Source organism: Ovis aries, chromosome 7 (genome assembly GCF_016772045.2).
Source record: "Ovis aries strain OAR_USU_Benz2616 breed Rambouillet chromosome 7, ARS-UI_Ramb_v3.0, whole genome shotgun sequence".
NCBI lineage: Eukaryota > Metazoa > Chordata > Mammalia > Artiodactyla > Bovidae > Ovis > Ovis aries.
The window spans coordinates 28,257,104-28,279,996 of NC_056060.1; the positions used below are offsets into that span (position 1 = coordinate 28,257,104).

Below are 22,893 nucleotides of genomic sequence, written 5' to 3' on the forward strand. Positions count from 1 at the left end.
GAAATTTTATATTCTAAAAACAAAACATCCTGGGCTTGATGATTTTCAAAATCTTGTATCAAAAATTTTTAGTGATTTTAGAATGTTGCCAAGCTATCTATTAAGTTCTATGTATAACTGTATTTTTTGTTGCCCATAATAACCAAATTTGTATTCGATTTTTATTTACTTGTAAGAATAAAACGAAAATAGGTTTTGGAGTTACCGCACATGTCCAGACTTTTAAGTATGTTTGTATATCATATGATTAAATATCCCCATGAGATTAAAAACATTATCTCTATATTGTCTAAGAAAAAATGAAAACACAAATACTAAATCAAGTCTAAAACTCAACTTTCCCAACTCTCCAGTTACCACATCTCCAAGCTTTGCACCTGCATAATCCTTTACTCTGTACTGCAGCTTTCAGCTAACAAAAAATGGAGTGACATGTGGGTAGTTTTTTTTTCTTAATAAATATCTTTTATTATTAATCTCTCAGAAAATCCACTGATTCCGGTGATTTGTACAGTTAATTTCTTGTCTTCTTACTGAATTAGGCTTCCAATTCAACATTTCACCTACTCCCATGGAAATCAAAGGACATTAATATGTTTTTAAAAATAAATTTAAAAAAAAACTGCTTGCAACAACAAACATCTCAGAATTTAAGAATATTTTCTATATCCACTTACTATTAGAAATACCATCAACAGAAATGCATACCTGTATTAAAAACCTGTTTTGATGTCAGGTAAACATGATGTTTCTATCTATAGATTGTAGTCTTTATATAATAAATAATACTTCCTAATTCTGCGAAAGGGTCAATTCCTAGGTAGTGATTATAGAAAGAGGAACTAGCTTTTAAATAAGATGTACTGCTATCAAGGAGGACTTGGTAAAGCAAACCCCTGATGACTCTCAGTTCCTCCCACATGTTCATGCTGCCTGGTGGCTCTGAGTGGTGTGCAGTGTGGTTCTGTTCTGCCCTCGCCTTTGACTGTGGCGTTCTAACACCTGACCTGCAAAACTGTCTTTAGTGATTGATTCTGCATGCATATTCCTTCTTCTAAAACTTAGATACACTCTACTGTTGATAGTATTCTGTCCTTAAAACTTTGTTATTTCTAATAATTTAAATATCAATTTAGGTAGATTAGCTTGACAATTCGGATCAAATTCTAAAAGGTACTTTGAATTTCATTAGAGTCTCAGGCAAGTCATTTTCCAGAGTTATCTTTAATGCCTATGCTAAATAAATAACATTTACACACGACAAAGCCATCACAGGTTCTTGTAAGAATCCAAGGTAAATGTACAGAGGCGTATCAACCACTTCAAAGTCTAAAACCAAGCATCTGCATACAAGCAATCACTCTGATTAAAATCTTCCAACCTTAATTACTCCTTCTTAAAAAATTTTAAATTCTATATTGGACAAAACAGATACAAATGTATTTGTGCAAATGAACTTTAAAAATATAGTATGGCTTAAAAGTCGTCTGTTATTTCTGCAGCCTCATACTATGTGGGCACACTTGAGTCATCGTCATTCTGCATTGGCCATTATTCTTAGTTCAAGGGAACACACTGTCACATCTACAGGCAATATAAACCTAATTACATCCAAAAGGAACAAAGGATTAAAATGCTATCGAAGCAAACTTCTAGGGATTTTTAAAGACACTGAACATTAACGGAATTTGAGAAATAAGATCTGCAGGGCTTATCTCTTCCTCTATGTGTTGAGATTTCTTGGAGAAACCTCATCTGACCTAGGAGTAACAAGAAATCAGCACAACTCACTCCATTCTATCACACGTTAAAAAATAAAATTCATCCAATTTTCAAAAATTAACTTCTTATAAACCCAGTCAACAATTTCTTTAAAATAGTAAAGTGTAACCTCTGCTTTAAGAGATCACAATAAAATTAAAGACAGCTTAAATATTGCCATAATTAAGAAAAACAAGAATTCAAGTTCCTTGTACAATGAAATTAAATTCATCACATATCATCCTGAGCTACAAACACATCAATTACCTTGCAAGTCATATCACCAATTGATAATTTTATATACATTAATGACAAGTACAACATTTACCAATTATAAGTCTACAGGTCTACTTGTTGGTAGTAGTTGAACTTTTCCAATAGGATTTTTTGGAGAACCTTTATACCAGATCCTCTCTTTTTCTGATGGTTTTCTAAGGACCCTGCTGCTTACGCCAGGGGGAAAGACCTTATCATTACTTACAGTAGATTTTACTATATCATGGTTTGTTAGATCATCCAAGGGAACCTTAATTTGCCTATTAGATATCGCTTCTTGTTTACAAACTCTGGTGGACCCAAGAGAAGCATTCACAGAGTGTGAGTGCCTCTTCATTTGTAAGAAAGATGTAGAAGTTACCTCCATGCTTGATTTTGAAATCATATCAATATTTGACTGCTTGCAAGATGACTTCTGTTCTTTAGGACCTGATCTGGCACATGGATGGGAGGAATCTTTTGTCATACTTTCTACACAAGAGGGAAGAGCACTCTCACAGCTCACTGATTTAACCAGAGGAGAAGCAGTATCACCAAGACTCACTAATTTACGCCTTGGAGGTTGTCCACCATACTCCAACAAAGAATTGATTCTTCTCACTGACTGACGGACAGGCGTACGCTGAAACTTAAGAGGTGACTTAACTTTTGTCCTATTTGGTTCATTTAAAGAGAGCCTGTTAAACCACTGTATGTGGTCTGAAACCCTTCCATGCTCTGTCATTTGTAAACATTCAGAAACCGTTTCATCACGTGTTTCCACCAGTGACTGCTGTTTAATGATTCCCCCAGGACCAGGTTTTGACAGGTTTGCGCTACTGCACGTGCTCTGTTCCAAGGAAGAGGTGCTAGCCACAACCTCCCTAGAAGCTGTGTGTTTCAATAAGTTCTCTTCAATCAAATTTTCATGCTCCTTTAATTTAGTATTGAGGGTATCCCTTGGGGACTCTTGTTTCCCTACATGTTCATCACTGCGCAACTCCTGCTTGCTTAAATAATCTGTTGGTATATTCAAATGAATGTTGTTTTCTAGTTGTATCTTCATTTGAGTTGAGTAACATTTTATAGTGGCTTCTCTATCCGATATTTGAGGCTGATGTAGTGAGAAGTCTCTTTCTGAAAAGCTCTCTTCATTGTTACTGGTATGGTGTCCATTTGATTCTATCACAGTCAAATTAGTTTTCATGAGATTTTTCTCTGGGCTACCTTTGGTAGAAGATGTTTCATTGAATTTTACTTTCTCCACATTAGTTAATGATGACTGCTTGTGATTTATCAATGCATGAAGATTACTTCCAGATTCAGAAAATGCTTTCTGAATTTTCACCACAGTTTCTGTGGTCAAGTTATTTTCATCACCACTAAGAGAGCTGCCAGTTATGTTGTTACTGTGCTTACTGTGTACATTAGGAGGGGTGAGCTCGTATGAACTAACAGGGGACTTTTCAACCATCATATCAGGCTCCAAAGAAGAGTTCTCCACCTCAAGAGTTCCATCTATTGGAGAAGCTTCATTTCCATCTACTTCTTGAAAATCTGAATTACTAGGTCCTATCCAAGATATCCGGTAATTTGTTCCACTTAGTCGCTCTGGAGTTAATAAGTTTCCCTCCGACTTACTGATCTTTTTCGAACCTAAAATAAAGCAGTTCAGTGTTTTTAAACTTATATTTGACTTACTTTTGAAACGTTATTCAAATACATGATAAATGAAATACTAAGCATTTAATTCCAATAAATTAGATTTGTATTAAAAATAAATTTTTATGATATATATGTATGGCTGAGTCCCTTTGCAGCTCACCTGAAACTTCCACAACATTGTTAACTGGCTATACTCCAATACAAAATAAAAAGTTTAAAGTGTGGATAAAAAATAACAAGTCAATACAAAAAAAGTAATTTTTTAGTGTATAAATATTAAACATTTTTGTAATTACATTGTAAAGATCCAACTGTCCATACAAACATACACTCCAATTCAAATATTTTCACTATTCAAACATGATTTTTCAATTTCTAGAACAGTAAAGTACTTAATACATTTTATCATTAAAAAAGCAACTAAAGGTTATATGTCAATTATCTCAATAAAATGGAAAGAAAACTAAAAAAAAAAAAAATTAAAGTAGGTTTTTGGGGTAAAACTCTACCAATATCATGTAAACATACCTTTCTTTGTTAATCTTTCATCAGTATCTGGGCTAAAAAGCAGACCTGTTTTTACAGAGTCAATCCTATTTTTTAAACTTTGTTGATTTGCAAGTCGTCGACCAACATTTTCAGATCTATTGATACCAGAACACTCATTCTGTACAGAAAAAATTGAAAAAATTTTGGTTAAGAAATAAACCTAGTTAATTCAAAATATTAGGAAAAACTATTGTTTTGTAGTTATCAAAATCCTCTATAGCTAATTTCAAAAGGAAGATATATATAAATTGAGAATAATTTTATAGCAAACAATATATTTGCATACATACTGATGGAAATTATAAGCATTTGACTGGCTATTAGTGGATATATTATGACCTAAAATAAAAACAGCCTGATACATTAACTTAAAAAATCTTTTTGAGGAGATTATGTGCCCAGGACTGTTCACAAGAGTGAAAGAAAACAAAAACAGACCAAAATCTTACCCTCATGGAATTTACATTCTTGATGAGGAGATTTAGACCAGAATAAGATAGACAATAAATTATAATGTACAATATACAATACATAAGATGAAAAGTGCTAGAAGGAAAAGTAAAACAGGGTAAGAAGGATATGGAGTGGTGAAGGGTCAGGGTATAAATTTTTGTGGCCGGGGGGAGGTACAATTTTAAATACACTGATCTGAAGATGATTTGTGAGTAAAGAACACAGAGTGAGAACGTATAAGGGGAATGGACACCCCAAGGAGAGGAAAATGCCACTGCAGCCCCTAACGCAGATGCAAGGTTTGGCACATTCAAGAAAGAGGCAAAAGTGAACACAGTCAGATGAGCAGGGAGGAGAGCTCCAAGAGGGAGGCCAGGGACAGACCATGCGGGGCACTGCAAGTCAGTGTAAGAACTTTGACTTTTTTTTTTTTTTCCTGAAAGTGAAGCAGGGAGCCACTGGAGGGTTCTGAAAAGAGGGGTGACATAATTTAACTCTGCTTTTTAGGGGATAATTTTGGCTCTAGTATTGCAGCAAAGTAGAAACAGGTAGTAGGAACTTATTGTAGTAATTTAAGTTTTACATGACATAACTCAAAAAGTTAGAAATAAAGTGCTATGAAAAGTGGTCAGTCTGGATAGACTCTGGAAGCAGAAGTTAGACAGGACTCCCTAATGGTTTAGATGGTACGTGTGAGACAAAGTGAGGGGTCCAGAATGTCTGCATGGTTTTTGGCCTTAGTGCTTGGAAGAATAAGTTCCCATAACTGAGATGGTGAAGACTGCAGGTAGACGCATGGGTTGGAGAGACAGGGAGGAGTAGAGAAATAATAGCAGTGAAGAAATGCATCTCGAGAGCTCTATTAAGATGTCAGTACCTCCATTTGGGAGGTCAAATAGGTAAATGTTAAGCAGTCAAGTTGTTCAGGAGAGCAATTTGGGCTAGAGATACAAATTTGAAGTCCTAAGTAAATACACGATATTTAGTTAGAGCTGATAATCACCTTGAGTGAGCGGAGTGAGGAAAAAATCCAAGGGCAAAGCTTTTTGGGTACTCCAATATAAAGGAATTAGAAAAGTAACTGGCAAAGAAGGAAGAAAATCAAAATGTCCTTGAAGCGAGGAAAGAAAATATGCCAAAGAAGAGCAAGTCATTAGCTGGGTCACATGCTGCTGATGGATTGAGTCCGCCTGTTTGGGCAGTGCTGAATTCATGAGTAATCTTGCGAGGTCTATTTCAGGGAGAGTTTGGGATGGAAGCGTCACTGGAATTGATTTCAGGAGGATAGAAAAGGAGGAACTGGAGATAACAGCTCAAGTGTAAATGCTTGGTATAAAGAAGAGTTGAGAACAGGGCAGGAGATGGAGGAGAGACAGGGTTAAGAGGATCTTTTAGCATCAAGTCTTCAGCTTTACACTAATATAAATAGCAGTGAAATGGTGAAAGACACTTACTCCATCTTTGCTATTTTTCCCTAGATTAAATTTCAAACGAAGAGATCTTCGAACCTTTTCTTTACGGCTGATTTTAGGAGAGAAGCAGCCTGCTTTTCCTGATTCCACCCTAGAAAGAGTGAAATTAAAAACATCAGTTTACAGCATAAGAACTAGAGAAATGCCTACAAAATAAAGTTTGAAAGCCCAGAGCAAATCACACTGTTAGTAACTGAACAGAGTAATAATTTTTTAGGTTTAAGATACCATACATGAACACATTGTATCTGCATTAAAAATAATCTTTTCTGTTGATCACAAGAGTTTAGTCACTTATAAACCAGAATCATTAGACTAGCTTTTTATATTAACAGGAAACTTAAAAATTACCCACATCAACATAAAACAAGATTTTAAACAGGCAAAATGGACTCAAATTAGGAATCTTTCTCTGGAGGATAGGCCCTAGATTAATGAGACTATAAAGGCAAAGGGAATTTAAAAAAATTATTATTCAAATATGATTCTCAATAGAAAGACAAAATATTTTTTAAGTATATATATCAAATTTTACCCAACCTGGATAACTTACCTGCAAACCTTTTTGCTTGCAAGCCTTTTACTTCGCCTTAGCACATTTGTACTGACCAAATGGTTTCCACTGATGGCGACAGGAGAGAATGAACTCTGAGATGACCCTTCCGGGCTTGTATCACAGTGAACTATAGAACAACCACATGTGACAGACCATACATACTTATTTTCTTTTCAAAGTATAAAATATTAACAGCAATTAGATTTAAAGTCTTAGTTTCCACTTCTAAACAACAACAAAATCATATAATTTTTGGTTAGAATCTTCAAGGGTCAAATAACCCAAGTTAACTAAAAAAGAAAAAAAAAGTATCAATTTAGTTTTTTTTTTTTTTGCATTTTGGTTTTTTTTTGTTTGTTTTAGTTTTTTATTTTTTTAATTTTAAAATCTATAATTCTTACATGTGTTCCCAAACATGAACCCCTCTCCCACCTCCCTCCCCATAATATCTCTCAGTTTCTTTTTAGTTGCCAATTAAAGGTCAGATTCACCATTATTTTTATATTAGAGTTTTACGTTAAACTCAGTACTTACAAGGGAGAGGTGGGCACTGTTGCAGATTAGAGAAATAAGCTTTTGAGACAGACTTTGAGTTTGTCCACCACTAACTAAATGGCTTTAGGCTCTAAATTTGGATTTTTATGGTGAATATAAGTATTGCTATAATGTATATAAGATGTCTAGCACAGAGCCTGGTGCATAAGATTAATTAATGCCATTATCAAAAATGAACTACTGGAAAACAATTTAGTGTCTGAGTATGCAGTATGCACCTGCTAGCCAACCTGCTGTCTATCTGACTCTAGAGTGCAATTTGTCCAATATTTTTGACAAAAACTGATGACCCATAACACACGTCTAACCACATGGTTACTGCCATGTTCCATGCTAACAACTGGAGGTTACAACAGCTCATTTTGATAAAGTTATTTAAGACTGTATCATGAAACCAACTACAGTGAAAAAAATTAGGGGAAAAGTATTATGAGTTATGAGCAAAGGCTCCATATACATTTGACTTGTGTTTGGATATTGCCCAGGATACACTCAGTGAACATGAACCCTCTCAACCTTCTGCTGGTACTGATGAAGAATTTACATAGGTCCCCAGAGTTTTCCATTACAGTGACGTTTTGGGTGCATTTGCCTTAAAAAAAAAAAAAAAAGCTTGGAGGCTATAGGATATATCAAATGTGACTCAGGTAGCTTTATTCTGGGGTCAGGAGCTTAGAGAGAAGGAGGTTTGTTTCCTGGGGAAGATACTGTATTGCTAATAAACAAAGGCAAGAAGAACTCCGATGCACATCTGCCATTTGGAAATAGTCCTCCAAAGTGGAAAACTCTCTGAAGATTAAAAATATACTAAGTTAAAGCTTGTATCTCCAACCTGTAAACACTGGAAGAACTACAGACATAGCTTCAGAGTTCTTATCATCACACTTTAATGAACCATAGAGAACCTGAAGGACTACAGAGAACAAGTTGCTAATCTGTTCATCTTTTAAAATAAAACAGACAAGTAAAATGTAAAGCTTTTGGAAACAAAACAGAGGTTTTTGGGAAGAAGACCTCATAATCCAGCTAACAGATTCAAAGTAGAACTCTTAACATTGTCTGAAAACAAAGAAAATCTAAAAGAATCTGAGACCACTCACATTTTGACTAAATGTGAGACAAATATGAGATGGAAGACTGGGCTTAGAGCTGCATTTCATTTGGGGTTGATCATAGTTTAATATGAGCCAACTTGTATTCTACACATACATGTTAAAGGGCCAAGCCAATCCAAGATCACACTAACAATCCAAGATCACACTAACAATCCAAGATCACACTAAACCTCGTATTCAAATTAGTGTGATTTTATTTTTCTCTGGAGGCTCTGGTTGGCCACATTAGTAACTTGCAGTTCATTCAGAATAAAATGACTGGGCTGGTAAAGGGACGTGGAATCCATGCCATAAGGAATGGTGTTAAAGCTAAAGGCTTTTTATAAAAGCTGCTGCTGCTAAGTCACTTCAGTCGTGTCCGACTCTGTGCGACCCCATAGACGGCAGCCCACCAGGCTCCCCTGTCCCTGGGATTCTCCAGGCAGAACACTGGAGTGGGTTGCCATTTCCTTCTCCAATGCATGAAAGTGAAAAGTGAAAGTGAAGTCGCTCAGTCGTGTCCGACTGCAGCCTATCAGGCTCTTCCGCCCATGGGATTTTTCAGGCAAGAGTACTGGAGTGGGGTGCCATTGCCTTCTCCTTTATAAAAGCTACTTGAGTATAAAACTAAAAATACTACCCATCCCCCTAGCTAACCCACAATGATTACATTAATGGTAACACCCCCACTCTGAATTCAGAGACACTCAAATGCTGGTGACCTCAATTCAACAGAAGGCAGCAATCTAGTCACAGCCATAGATCCAGAAGTAACTAAAGTAGAATTCAGGATATTCAATCAGGTAAAACCTGAGCTCCAGTACTATTCCTATTCACAGCGACCCATAGCTTTCAACAGGCAAGCAGTAAAACACACATACATACATGTTAATTATACTGAACCACATTGTCTATTTTAAAAGTTAGGGGACTTTACAAAATCCAGAGATTTGATAAAACAGAGAATAAAATCTGCCTCCTAAAGGAATTATTATGAAATAGCACTTTGTCCAGAATAAGCACTCATGTTAATGTTTATAATCCAGTTATACAAATTCTATTTGTTACCTGATATTGGTGTAGAACTGCTACTGAAGAGATTACTTGGCAACAACTCAAAGTTAAAATTGTGCTTGATGGACTTCCTTTTCTTACTTGAGAAACCATGAGAATCTACCGGCAGCTTACGCTTAGCATTTGGTGTAAGAATTGCTGGTGAAATGGATACCTGGGCTGAAAAAAAAATTTGTTTTTTCTCCCAGAGTTGATAAAAATACAAACACTTCATATAATTTCTTCTTCTAAAGCTATTACTTAAAATTAACCAATAATGGGGGGATGTTTACATTAGCATTATCAAAAATAAATTAATAACTAAATTAACGCTTTATAACTACTTAAAATAAAAAGTCAAGTTATAAAGAGGCAAGATTCTTAATAACAGCTGAAACAAAAACTAATCTAAATATTTTTGCTTTTAATAATAACTATTAACCAATTAATCTCTTCAATCTGGAAAATGAAAACAATCAAATTTTCTATTACCAGGTTAAATAATTGTAGCCACAAGCAAATCAAAATAAAAAACTGGAACAAACACTAATAATTTTCTGGTTCTAAATAAAAATGAGATTGAGTTTTTCAGTCTCACATGTTCAGTAGCATCCCACTTGCAAATAGAAGAACATGACTTAGAAGATCACAGATATAACAAGAGACTAAAATTCTGCACATGTGTGGATGGCTGAGTCCCCTCGCTGCTCACCTGAAACTATCACAACATTGTTAACTGGCTATACCCCAGTACAAAATTAAAAGTTCAAAAGAAAAACAAGAAAATTAAAACAAACAAACACAGACTAAAATAAGTTCTTACCTATAATATTAGGTTCAACATCTCCAATGTAATTATATATGTAATCCCATTTATATCCAATGTCATAATACAGTGTTATAGTACGATATCTCCACTAAAAATTACACTTGGAATTGATTAAATCAGGTAATTATTATCACAATTAATTTCTGTATAATATACATGAAAGTGTGAAATTTAGTTGTTCAGTCATGTTTGACTCTTTGTGACCCCATGGACTGTGGCCCACCAGGCTCCTTTGTCTGTGGGATTCTCCAGGCGAGAATACTGGAGTCGGGTGCCATTCCCTTCTCTAGGGGTCTATTAGACCCAGGGATAGAACCTGGGTCTCCCACAATGCAGGCAGATTCTTTACGCTCTGAGCCAACAGGGAAGCCCATATTGTACATATATGAATGTCCAATTAAATAAAAATATATAATACCTACCAATTCTTTCCTGTTGAGGTGTAATAGAAGGTGTCCTGTTAGATTTAAATTTATTTAATGCTCCACTAACAAAATCTGAAATGCAAGGCATATATAATATAATCAATTATAACATCTGCCTATCTTTCATCAATAACTCATAAATAAATAGGAAAACATTAAATAGAATGAACTATAAAACAACTAACTACAATGTATAAAATGAGTACAATGTATAAAAGAGTATAGAAGAGGGTATCATTACCTTTTGAGGAAGGGAAGAAATGGCACCAAGAGAGAAAGCTTGGAAAGGGAAATAAAACCTTGTAGGTGTTGATTAGGTAGAAGGTAGAATTCAGGCTAGGTGACTAGCATATGCAAAAGCATGTAAGAAAAAACAGAATGTATGTATACTAGAAGCCAGGAGTTTGATACAGCTAGAGCAACTAGTGAACAGTGCATATGGTTAAGAGATAAGTCTTGTGTGTTAGGAAAACAAGGCTGTATATAATTTTGAAGAATCTGAACTTCTCCAAAGGGAAAAAGGAACAAAACCATCATTTCTGCACTTTGACAGCAGTATGATAGATTAGTTGGGGGTAGGGTGTATGTGTGTGTGGGGTGTGTGTGTGTGTGTGTGTGTGTGTGTGTGTGTGTGTGTGTAAGCCTCCTTAGAGATAGGCAAACTAGCTAAAGGTTCTTCTAAGTATGTTATTCAGTCATTCAACAAATATATATTTTATACCTATTATGTGTCAGATACAATGAAGATACAACAGTATCTTCAAAATATGAAACAGTGACCTTTATGAAACTTTCTATTGGAGGAAGCAAACATTAAATATAACAAACAAATAAACACCTATTGAAAAATGGGTAAACAGCATGAAATGCAAATATTAACAACAGGTTTAAATTGTGGAGTTAGAGAAGGTATCCTTGAGGAAGTGGTATTTAAGGTGAGACCCGAAGGAAGAATGGGAATTAGCCAGGCAAGAGATGAGGCTCTGAACTGAGGTAGGTCCTGTGGAAACAGAGGCAGTAATAAAGGTATTTACAAGATCAGAGTGATAAGACTTGGTAGACAGTAGGATATGGGAATGAGAAAGGGGCAGATAAGAACACATAGAATTCTAATTTTGATGACTAAGGACAAGCCAGGACAACAAGCCAGGACAGATTGGAATGATATGACATACTCAAAATATTTAAAGATAAAAATTGTCAGCTATATTATTCAGATTAGAAGGAGAAATAGAAGCTGAGGGAGTTCATCAGTGCTAGACCTGCCTTACAAAAACGTTGAAAGGAACTGTTCTACCAGAAACAAAAGGCAAAAGTAAACAAAGCTTTGAGTAAGAGGATAAACAGTATCAGAAAATTGCAACTCCGTATCAGAATAAGTTGTCAAACAATTCTATATTAAAGGTTAAAGGGAAAAAGAGCAGTAAAACTGCAGTTACTTCAATTTGGCAGTGAACACACAACATAAAGGTATAATCTGAGACAACACAAACACAAAAGGGGAAGAGGGAAAGGATGAAACTCACACAAGCAAGTGAGGCAATAAGACGCTACTGGCAGAAAGGGACTATTTCATCCACAAGACAATTTATAGCAACTTCACAGTAACCACCAAACATGAATCTAGGGCAGAGACACAAAACATGAGAGAGAAAACAGAAAAACACCAAACAAAATGGAAGACAGAAACACAAAGAAAAAGAAACAATGGACAAACAGAACAGCCAGAAAAGTTTTAGTTCAGGCAGTACTAAGTTTTCATCTGCTAATAATCATCCTAAATGTGAAAGTGAAAGTGCTACCCCGTGGACTATAGCCTGCCAGGCTCCTCTGTCCATGGAATTCTCCAGGCCAGAATACTGGAGTGGGTTGTCATTCGCTGCTCCAGGGGATCTTCCTGACCCAGGATCAAACCCAGGTCTCCTGCACTGCAGGCAGATTCTTTATCATCTGAGTCACCAGGGAAGTCCAAGACTACTGGAGGGGGTAGCTATTCCCTCTGCAGGCGATTTTCCCAACCCAGGGATCAAACCCAGGTCTTCTGCCTTGCAGGCAGATTCTTTTCTGTCTGAGCCACAATGTACATGGACTGAATTCACTGATCGAAAGATACAGAGTGGCTGGATGGATTAAAAAACAAAACCCAACTATACACTGCCTCCAGGAGACCTACCTCAGCTCTAAAGATAGATACCAGCTCAGAGTGAAGGGATGAAAGGTGATACTCCAAGCAATTGGCAGCCAAAAGAAAGCGGGTAAATGTAGGCATATGTGCACGCTCAGTTGCTATGCCGAGTCCAAGTCTTTGTGACCCCATGGACTGTAGCCCACCAGGCTCTTCTGTTCATGGGATTTCCCAGACTAGAATCCTGGAGTGGGTTGCCATTTCCTTCTCTGGGGAATCTTCCCGATCCAGGATTCAAACCCACGTCTCCTGCATTAGCAGGCAGATTCTTTACCACTGAGCCAGCAGGGAAGCCAGAAAGAGTCCAAAAATAAACCCCATACATATATGGAAAATTAACTTATGACAAAAGAATATAAAATACAGAGGGAATAGTCTTTTCAATAAATGGTGTTGGGAAAACTGGACAGTCACATGCAAAAGAAGGAAATTAAACCACTGTCTTACATTACAGACAAAAATCATCAAAATGGATTAAAGGCCTGAATGTAAGACCTGAAACCATAAAACTCCTAGAAGAAAACACAGGCAGTAGCCTATGTGACATCAGTTTTATGAAAGGACAACCTACTAAGTGGGAGGAGATATCTGCAAACCACATATCGGACAAGTGGTTAACATCCAAAATATATAAAGAACTGATATAATTCAACAACAACAACCAAATAAAACAAACAACCCAGTCAAAAAATAGGCAGAGGAGCTGAACAGACATTTTTCTAAAGACACACACATGGCCAACAGGCACATGAAAAGCTGTCCAACATTATTGACTATTAGGGAAATGCAAATCAAAACCACGAGACACTACCTTACAACTGTTAAAATGGTTATTATCAAAGAGGCAAGAAATAACAAGTGTTGGGAGAGGATGTGGAGAAAAGGGAGCCCCCATATATTGTTGGTGGGAATGTAAATTGGTGCAGCCACTACGGACAACATTATGGAGACTCCTCAAAAAATTAAGAATAGTAGTATCCATTATATATGTACATACTACATCTTTATTATTCATCCATTGGTGGATACTTAGGTTATTTCCTTATCTTGGCTATTGAAAATAACTCTGCTATGAACATAAGGGTGCATATGTCTTCTCAAATTAGTGTTTTCATATTCTTTGGATAAATACCTTGATATGGGATGGATCATAAGTATTTTGTTACAGAACAAAGAAGGCACAAGGAAAAGCTACAAAGAAGGCCAGAAGAAACAGAAGGTGGGAATACCATACAAGCCAAAAGATTCAAAAAAGCAACGCGACAGTTAATAACTTATGTTTTTTATGTGGAAATACATTTCAGGCAAAAGCAAATTGCCATACCTCCACAGATGGGACTGCCATGACCACTTACCTCCTACACTTTGTCTTCGTTTTCTCTTATAGTCACCAGGAGTTTCGTAATCACCTTCTTCAAAGCCTTCTAGCGATGGAGTAGCGCAGAGACCATCAATCCCCAACATAGCTGGTATCTTTTCTAGGATAAAATCTGGAACATGCCCTAGATGAAAACATTCACAATCAAGATTTTTCCTCTAGCACCCCTCAAAATGTTTAAATAGTACATAACCACTTCCTAACAGTTGTCTTGGGAGCTCACTCAGAAAAAGCTGGGATCTCCCTCATTTAAACAAATTCCATTACTTAAGAATGCAGCTACATCTTACCGATATCTGATGCATAATCAATAAAAGTTTGTACTACTGCAGCCTGTAATCGTAGCTTTTTTTCTGTGTTAGCAGACATCTTTTCATGTCCTTCACTTGTCTGAAGAAGATTTGGTGCAAATATTACAGCAAGATTGCTGCTATCCATCTTATTTTCACTGGACCTTAAATGAAAAAAAGTTTTATAAGATGGAGTCAAAAATAAAAATAGAGAGTTAAAATAACACTGAGCACACTCTCACTTTATCAGTTAAACACAAACCAAGATACAGTTACCCCTCACCTACCCATCTACATGACTGACTTGAAATAAGACAGAATCAGAAATACACAGCCTCTGTGTGCTTAAATATATGTCATGAAAACACTGCTACCCCTAAGGTCCACACTTTTTTCCCCCACACAAATTGAACACATTTCTTTCATTTTCACACACAGAAAATTCAAAGTACTGAAGGCAATAAGTATGTCTAGAACAAACAGGCTCCATGACAGCCAGAAGGGACAAATTGAAAAACAAACCACAAATATTTTAGAAACATAGTTATCATTAGAAGCCATTTAATGGCCTCAGAATCTATAACACTAATAAGCCATTAAGGCATTCACAATGGCAACCCCAAGACAACAAGGAAATATTACATATTTTTCATTATACGGGGTATACTTCTTATAGTAAGGAAAAATATATTTTTAAGAAAAATTTCTATTCCAAATGAAATTTATTATCATAAGGGTATATCTAACTAGTTGAGAAATTAAACTGTCATCTCCCCAAAACTTTTATTTACTACTTACCTAAGAGAAACTTTCCTGAGAAAGTTAAAGAAGTATCTTAATATATCAATTGTGTGGTCAGCCATAAGACAGGAGAGCAACAATGTAGCTTTATTCTTCTCCTCTGTTTTTAATTGTTGAGCTTTGAAAAGTGCTTCATGCAAATCAGCCGGGAGAATGGGCTCTGGCAATTCCCTAAAAAACTGCTTAAGAAGTCCCGCGGTATCACAAGGAGGTGCAGAAGACAGGCATCTTTCACCATGATCAAGTTTATTCTAAAATAAATATAATCATTTTGAGCACTCTGGGGTTTGAGGGTTTAACACAAATAAAGTATCCTTCCTTATACTCTAAAGAGCTTTCTTGAACGAATTTCTCTTAACTGTTGTTTTAGTATATATCAGTACTTTTTAGAAGGCTAAAAACAAAGTTTTAAATGAACTTTCATTTCCTATCATACACAGGGACAAGGACCATGGGTTTGAAAGTACTCTGTAAATTTTTAAAGCATTATATAAATAGCTTGATTGTGAAAATCATTTCACAGCATATATGTATATCAAAACATCAGGTTGTATGCCGTAAATATATGTGAATTATACCTCAATTTTTAAAAAAAGAAGCATTATATAAACGATATACACTCACTTTGGAAAAAGGTTCTTCTGTCATGAAAAAAAGCTATTTGCAAACTCAATTTCTGTCAATAATTCATATAATAATTCTAAATATTTCAATCCTAAAAACCAAATCAAAGAGTGCTACAAATATAGTTCAAGTATATGCTTACCTTTAGTGCTTTTAGACGAATAACAGATCCTGATTTCCTAAAAAGCCCTTCTGTATGAACATGCTCTTCTAAAGACGTGCAAGCATCAACAAGAAAACTAAAAGACAGAACTCTTTTCAGGTGGCAAAATGCACAAATCCTCTGCAATCAAACTCATCCCCATTACTCCATCAAAGTCACTAATAGCCTCTGCCCTGCCAAATCCAGAGTCAAGTCACTGTCTTTATCTTGCTTGATACATGACCACTCTTGACAATCTTGAAAATACTTTTTTCGCTACACTTATTTCCTGCTGTCTGCCTGACTGCTCCTTCTCAAACTTTTCTGGTTTTTTTTTTTTTTTCTGCCAGACTTCTTCATCCTAAGATCACCCAGAGCTCAAAGGCCTTCTCCTTTTCTTTACCTAGTCTCTTTCCACAGGTGATCTTGCATGACACACATAGCTTAAAAAACCTAGCATCTGCACACTTGCCCCAAAATAAGTTAAGGTTTTTTCCCTCATCAATATTACCTCTTAGAAAGTCGGATAAATTGATCCCAGTCCTTACAACACTTATGTTTTTAGAGGTGTGTGCTCAATTTCTTTATACTGAATAATTTTTAACAATCAATATTGGCTTTATATGCTTAGTTAACAGCTGGTAACACAAATTTGAATGGAAGTCAGCTACAAGAAAATGAAGGCATTCTACTGATGTAGAGTGGCTGAAGGTTGCAGAGTTATTGACAGAAAAGTTTTCTTTTTAAAGCAGGCAAATTACAACAAAGATTTAGTCATTGTTACTAGGGACATGGGGCTTCGCAGGTGGCACTAGTGGTAAGAATCCCACCTGCCAGTGCAGGAAACATAAGAGAGGTGGGTTTGATCCATGGGTTGGGAAGATGCCCTAGAGGAGGGCATGGCCACCCACTCCAGTATTCCTGCTGGTATAATCCCATGGGCAGAGGAGCCTGGTGGGCTACAGTCCCTGGGATCACAAAGAGTCGGACACATCTGAAGCGACTTAGCATGCACACACACACTAGGTTTATGACTGCAATTCTAAATGTTGAATATCATCATAAAAAGGCCTTTCATAGGCCATCTAAAAGGCAAAATACTAAGTGGTTTCCTCATGAAGACTGTGAATCCACAGTGTGAGTGAGGGAAAATTGTCCTAAGGCAAAAAGGTGTTCAAAAGCTTTTAGAGAATGCATCAACTAAAAACTTAGGTTATTGGACAATAATAGCCAGAATGAACCTTATTTTGGATAGAGGAGAAATGAATTAGTAAGAGCTAAGGTAGTTTGTTTCTATTACACACTTTTAAACTATTTTCTTAAGAGGTAAACTTCTCTAGTAATTTCTGATGCAGTTAGTCCAAAAGGTTATTTACAAATAGTGATATAAAAAAGTTCATGGGTTACATAATTTATATTCACAAATACCCCAAAAGCTTAAATATTCTTTTAGCCAACATTTCTAAAACAAAAAATAATAAAAATTATAACTGAATTGGTAGTTTAGTATATCACTGGGTATAATCAGAACAGCAGTGAAAAGACTGATAGAGAACCAAAAATTCTTGTTTCTAACATTTATTCATTACTGAACCTTAAAATTCAATCCTGAAAATGAATACAAATTAAAAAGTTAAAATATGCAAAATTTTAAAAAGACAACTTTTAATCTGAGTAAATGCTGAGAAATAAAATCATTTGCTAGTTCCAACTAATTGTGTGCATCAATTAACTATTTATTTTCATACATTCAAACAGTAGTTTGAAACATTTACTCTTCATTTCAAACTTTGCTCACCTTGGAATATGTCCATATTCTGGTACAACAGCCTGGGGCAATGCATTTAATGCCACTCCAAATATTTTACCCTAGAATGACAAATTCAGTTACTCTAACACAAATATTAGGCTCAATATAAGCTTTCTTAAATACTAGGTAAATTAAAAATTAAAGTTAAAATTTTTAATTTAAATAAAATACTAGGTAAATTAAAAATTAAAAAATAAAAGAAGATAGCAGAAATAAACTATTAGTCAAGACAAAGAAAACAATTACATCAAGTGCATTTGTTAAAAAGTAACTTCTGTATACTAAGATACTAGGTGCTGGGAGTACCAAAACAGTCACTTTGCCCTTAAGCAAGGAAGCAAATTCCCTCAGTTTCCAATCCCATAATGGAAAATTAATCCATTTAGTGTTCAGTCAGGAAATTTTTACACAGAATTTGGCCCAAAATACTAACATTTCTGGAAAATACTACAAGCTCCTTCAGTAACTACATATAAATACTGACCTTAAACTTTCTATTGGTCACCTTATAAATATTTACTAACTTGAACAGAAGACCAAATCGACTGACCTGACCCAGGGATTGAACCCACACATCTCTGGCGTCTCCTGTGTTGGCAGGCAGAGTCTTTACACTGCGCCCCAGTCTTTACACTGGGAACCCTTTCCACATTACTGGAGAGTACTAAGCAAACTGCTCTGAATATCGAAGGAAAGGATTTTGTAAACAATTTAAATTTTATTTCACACTTTGAAAACCATTTTTAAGAAGTCACAATAGAATGTATTACGTTCAAACGTTAATACATGTGAAGATCCCAACAGTAGTGTATATCCATATGTTGATTGAGTGTGCTTACCTCTGAATAAAGAATCTATCACTATCTTTGGGCATATATTCAAACTTCAAAATTGAGTCACTGTTTAAGAAGGCTGTAGCAATATCTTGGACTTGAATTTATTTTTAATTCAAGCCTGTACATGTCTGCTTATATAAAATTAGATTAAGTGGGCATACCTAATCACATTATGTTAATTTATTTTAGATACAGCTGCTCCCCCTGAATGTTCTTGAAGCACTTAACATTTTAAAAGCATATTATTAACATTTAACTTTTATTTACAATAATAAATCATTCAGGGAATTTCCTGGCAGTCCAGTGGTTAGGACTCACTGCTTTGAGTCAGGGTTCCATCCCCGGCGGAGGGAACGAAGATCTTGCAAGCTGCATGACATGGCAAAATCATTCACATTCTTAATGATCTGACAAAATCTTACTAGTCCTTTCTCAAGCATCTGGTTCAATTTAATAGATGAATACAGAAAAGAGCAACAGAGTTCCAGAAAAACACCTACTTCTGCTTCATTGACTATGCTAAAGCCTTTGACTGTGTGGATCACAACAGAATGGAAAATTCTTAAAGAGCTGGCAGTACCTGACCACCTTACCCATCTCCTGAGAAACCTGTATCGGGTCAAGAAGCAAAAGTTAGAACCACACAGGGAAAAAACTAACTGGTTCAAAATTGGGAAACGAGTATGACAAGGCAGTATGTCGTCATCTGCTTATTTAACTTCTTTGCAGAGTACATCATGCAAAGTCCCGGGCTGGATGAATCACAAGCTGGAATCAAGATTGCTGGGAGAAATATCAACAACCTCAAATATGCAAATGATACTACTCTTAACACCGAAGCTGAAGCTCCAATACTTCAGACACCTGATATGAAGAGCTGACTCACTGGAAAAGACCCTGATGCTGGGAAAGACTGAGGGCAGGAGGAGAAGAAGGTGACAGAATGAGATGGTAGAACAGCATTATGGATTCAATGGACACGAGTTTGAGCAAATTCCAGGAGATAGTCAAGGACAGGAAGGACTGGACTGCTGCAGTCCATGGAGTCAAAAAGAGTTGGACACGACTTAGCGACAGAACAACAACAAAAGGGACAGAGCAGAAAAGAGGAACAGAGATCTGAACCCTGGGGAAGATCCACGCTTAAGGAATAGAAGAAAAAGGGAGCCGATGAAGGAGATGGAAGAGGGGTGGGCAACTGAACAGTAACAATAGCCACTCTGATGGCACAAAGTGAAGAGGAACCAAAGAGCCTCTTGATGGGTGTGAAAAGAGGAGAGTGAAGAAGCTGGCTTGAAACTCAACTTTTAAAAACCGAAGATCATGGCACCCCGTCCCATCACTTCATCGCAAATAGGAAGGGGGAAAGGGGAAGCAGTGACATTTTATTTTCTTGGGCTCCAAAATCACTGCAGATGGTGACTGCAGCCATGAAATTAAGACACTTGCTCCTTCGAAGGAAAGTTATGACAAACCAAGAGAACGTATTAAAAAGCAGCAACATCACTTTGCCAGCAAAGGTCTGTCTAGTCAAGCTATGGTTTTTCCAGTATTCATGTACGGATGTGAGAGTTGATCCATAAAGAAGGTTGAGTGCTGAAGAATTGATGCCTTCAAACTATGGTGCTACAGAAGACTCCTGAGAGTCCGTTGGACTGCAAGGGGATCAAACCAGTCAATCATAAAGGAAAGCAACCCTGAATATTCATTGGAAGGACTGATGCTGAAGCTGAAGCTCCAATACTTTGGCCACCTGATTTGGAAGAGCTGACTCATTGGGAAAGGCCCTGGTCAAGGACTAATTTCCCACATGCTACAGGTGCAGCCAAAAAAAAATTTTTAAGGAAAAAAAAAAATTATGTTAGTATAGGCAACCCCTTATTTAGGTAAATCAGAATTTTCTTGATACTACATAAACAAAATACAAAAATAAATCATATGCCAAAGCTGAAGTTTACAAATGTCATACATACCTAGAATTGAGTTGGTGTTTTTTTTTTGTTCATTAGACTTAATAATTGACTTCACAAATAAGTGCTATAATTTAATCTCATAAAATAAAACTAATAACATGCTTTTAAAATGTTATTAGAACACCACTTACAATATCATCTTTAAAAAGATGCCTAGCACTTTTCATAAAGAGTTCAAAACTCTCATTAGATAATAAATACCAAAGAGCTTAAGAAATCTAGTACTTAAATAATTACCTAACATGTTAGATCTCATAACACAATGATCTTCTGTATTTCTCTACTTTATTAGGGTTTCTAGCATGAATACTAATTAGAATGTAGACCTCTGATTATCATAACTGGCTGAATAAATAAGTGGCATGTGACAGGCACTGTGTGCTAGTCTTATCTACAAATCTTATTTTTTGACTCCCCCAATAACTCAAGGAGAGACACCATTCCAACTGTACAGAGTAGGAAACTGAGGCTTAGGACAAGCAGCCCAAGATCACACCCCAAATAGCAGGAGAGCAGGAATCAAAAACAAATCAAAGTCTATCTGACTCTAAAAGCAAAGTGTCAGTTTTCCTTAGAGGTAAGAAAAAGAAATATGCACACGAATTCTTTCACACACTTACAAACCTACTATATTTGAGATCTTAAAAGAAAGTACCATATAATTAGATGAGTGTATATATATATATATGGTATATATTTATATTTAGATGTAAATCTAAAACAAACTCCTTATATGCAACTTATTTTTCACAATGAAATTCTTCAGGATTCTGTACAAATATTAAAATCTCATTCAAAATCCCCTTACCTCAACCACCCAAAAATCAACTGCTTCTGAACCATTCCACTGCGGTTTCTCAGTTTACTCTTTTAAAGCCTATACCTAATGCTGTTGCATCTCCTCATTTACTGGTTCATTTAGAAAATGTACTGGTATCCCTCGTCCCTCTCCAAATATTACTCAACAGTGGTGAAAGGCTGTCTCCCTTTCCATGTGCAACTTGTTCAAAATACAGTAAGCTGGCAATCTCTGGAGACATTTTTAATTGTCACAATTGGGACATGCTATTGGCCTCTCGTGTGTAGAAGCCCATGCTGCTAAAGATCCTATGATGTACAGGACAGCTAACCCCTAGGCCCCTCAAAGAATTATCTAGTTCAAACTGTCAGTGTTACTGCGGTGGACACACTTAAACATATTCTCTTTTGGATCCATACAGAATGAACATTTTAGCATGACCTGGTAATAAGCGATGGTACAGAATGCGCTCCCCGCCCTGGCCCACTTTTAAAATCTAAACCTCTTTCCCCAGAACTTACCACTGTTTCCGTGGTTGTTGTTTCCTGTCTCCTGCGATCGCACTGCGCACGGCCACCCTTGACCTTAATTCCATAGGCAGCCCGAAGCTGCTGTACAACCGCCAAACGCACCAGCCTCTGATCCCACATCCCGGACATGTCGCTCACTTTCCGAGGTGCGATCTGAGTCCTGACCCTCTTTCGCCACCAAGTCTTCCAGTTTCCAAACACTCTCAGTTTTGCGCTCAGCTCCGCTGCCTTCCGGCCCGGTCTGACACTCTTCCGGCCCCGGACCCCAGCCACTTCCACGGCTTTTTCCTCGATCCTCTATACACTTTCACCGACCCTTCTCTTAGCTCTGTGCCACTCACCTTTCCTTCACTTTCACTGGCCTCCTTTCTTGTCACTTAATTCTTTCAGCTACTTACACAGATTTCTCTTCTTTCTCTCAGATCCTTTCAGTTCCTTGCAGCACGCCTGTTACCAGCTTCTCACTACTTCCAGCCACTCTCTTCCAAACCTCCCTCTGTCCTCGTCTCTCTCCGAACAGTAACTACCCTTCTTCTCGCCTTCCTGACCCCAGCAGGCTCAGCTGAGCGTCTATCCCTGCGACCCCACGCCCCCCACCCTAGCCCAGCCACCGGACCAGCCGGCTGCTCAGGGGCCTCTCCCAGTCCCGGTCCCCGCCCGGGCTGGTGGCCGCCGTCACCCCGTTTCACAGGCTGCTCCTACCCTCCCCCATCAGCCTGCCGGCTGCCCCGGCCAGCACATCCCGGTGCGCTTAGTGAAGTCCAGCGACCCTCCGCATTCCTCCGCCCCCACCGCCTTTGCAGACACCGGAGGCGCCGCGGCCGGCCCACCCTCGGTTTCAGCCCAAGCTCAAATGGC

The 22,893-nt window shown here is 37.1% G+C and overlaps 1 protein-coding gene across 2 annotated transcripts; it reads right to left on the minus strand.

The window, feature by feature from the left end:
- Nucleotides 1-1,205: 1,205 nt before the first annotated feature.
- ARHGAP11A (Rho GTPase activating protein 11A) lies at nucleotides 1,206-22,893 on the minus strand. Of its 2 annotated transcripts, XM_004010425.5 has the most exons (12): nucleotides 22,027-22,893; nucleotides 17,886-17,956; nucleotides 16,088-16,184; nucleotides 15,319-15,572; nucleotides 14,521-14,684; nucleotides 14,208-14,354; nucleotides 10,665-10,739; nucleotides 9,429-9,593; nucleotides 6,709-6,838; nucleotides 6,138-6,246; nucleotides 4,210-4,348; nucleotides 1,206-3,672 (listed from the first exon to the last, which is right to left on the minus strand). In XM_004010425.5, the coding sequence occupies exons 1-12, from the start codon at nucleotides 22,162-22,164 to the stop codon at nucleotides 2,093-2,095; spliced, it is 3,069 nt and encodes a 1,022-aa protein (XP_004010474.3). In that variant the 5' UTR covers nucleotides 22,165-22,893; the 3' UTR covers nucleotides 1,206-2,092. The 2 variants fall into 2 exon arrangements, with proteins under 2 accessions (XP_004010474.3, XP_042108168.1); XM_042252234.1 differs by lacking the exon at nucleotides 10,665-10,739.

Excerpts from the sequence above, each read along its gene's own strand:
- ARHGAP11A (XM_004010425.5), bottom strand. The coding sequence starts at position 22,164 with ATGTCCGGGATGTGGGATCAGAGGCTGGTGCGTTTGGCGGTTGTACAG. Across the intron at positions 14,685-15,318 it reads CTCAGGAAAGTTTCTCTTAG|GTCCAGTGAAAATAAGATGG; the intron begins GTAAGTAGTAAA and ends TTTTCATTTAAG. Across the intron at positions 3,673-4,209 it reads TGAAAGATTAACAAAGAAAG|GTTCGAAAAAGATCAGTAAG; the intron begins GTATGTTTACAT and ends GCTTTATTTTAG.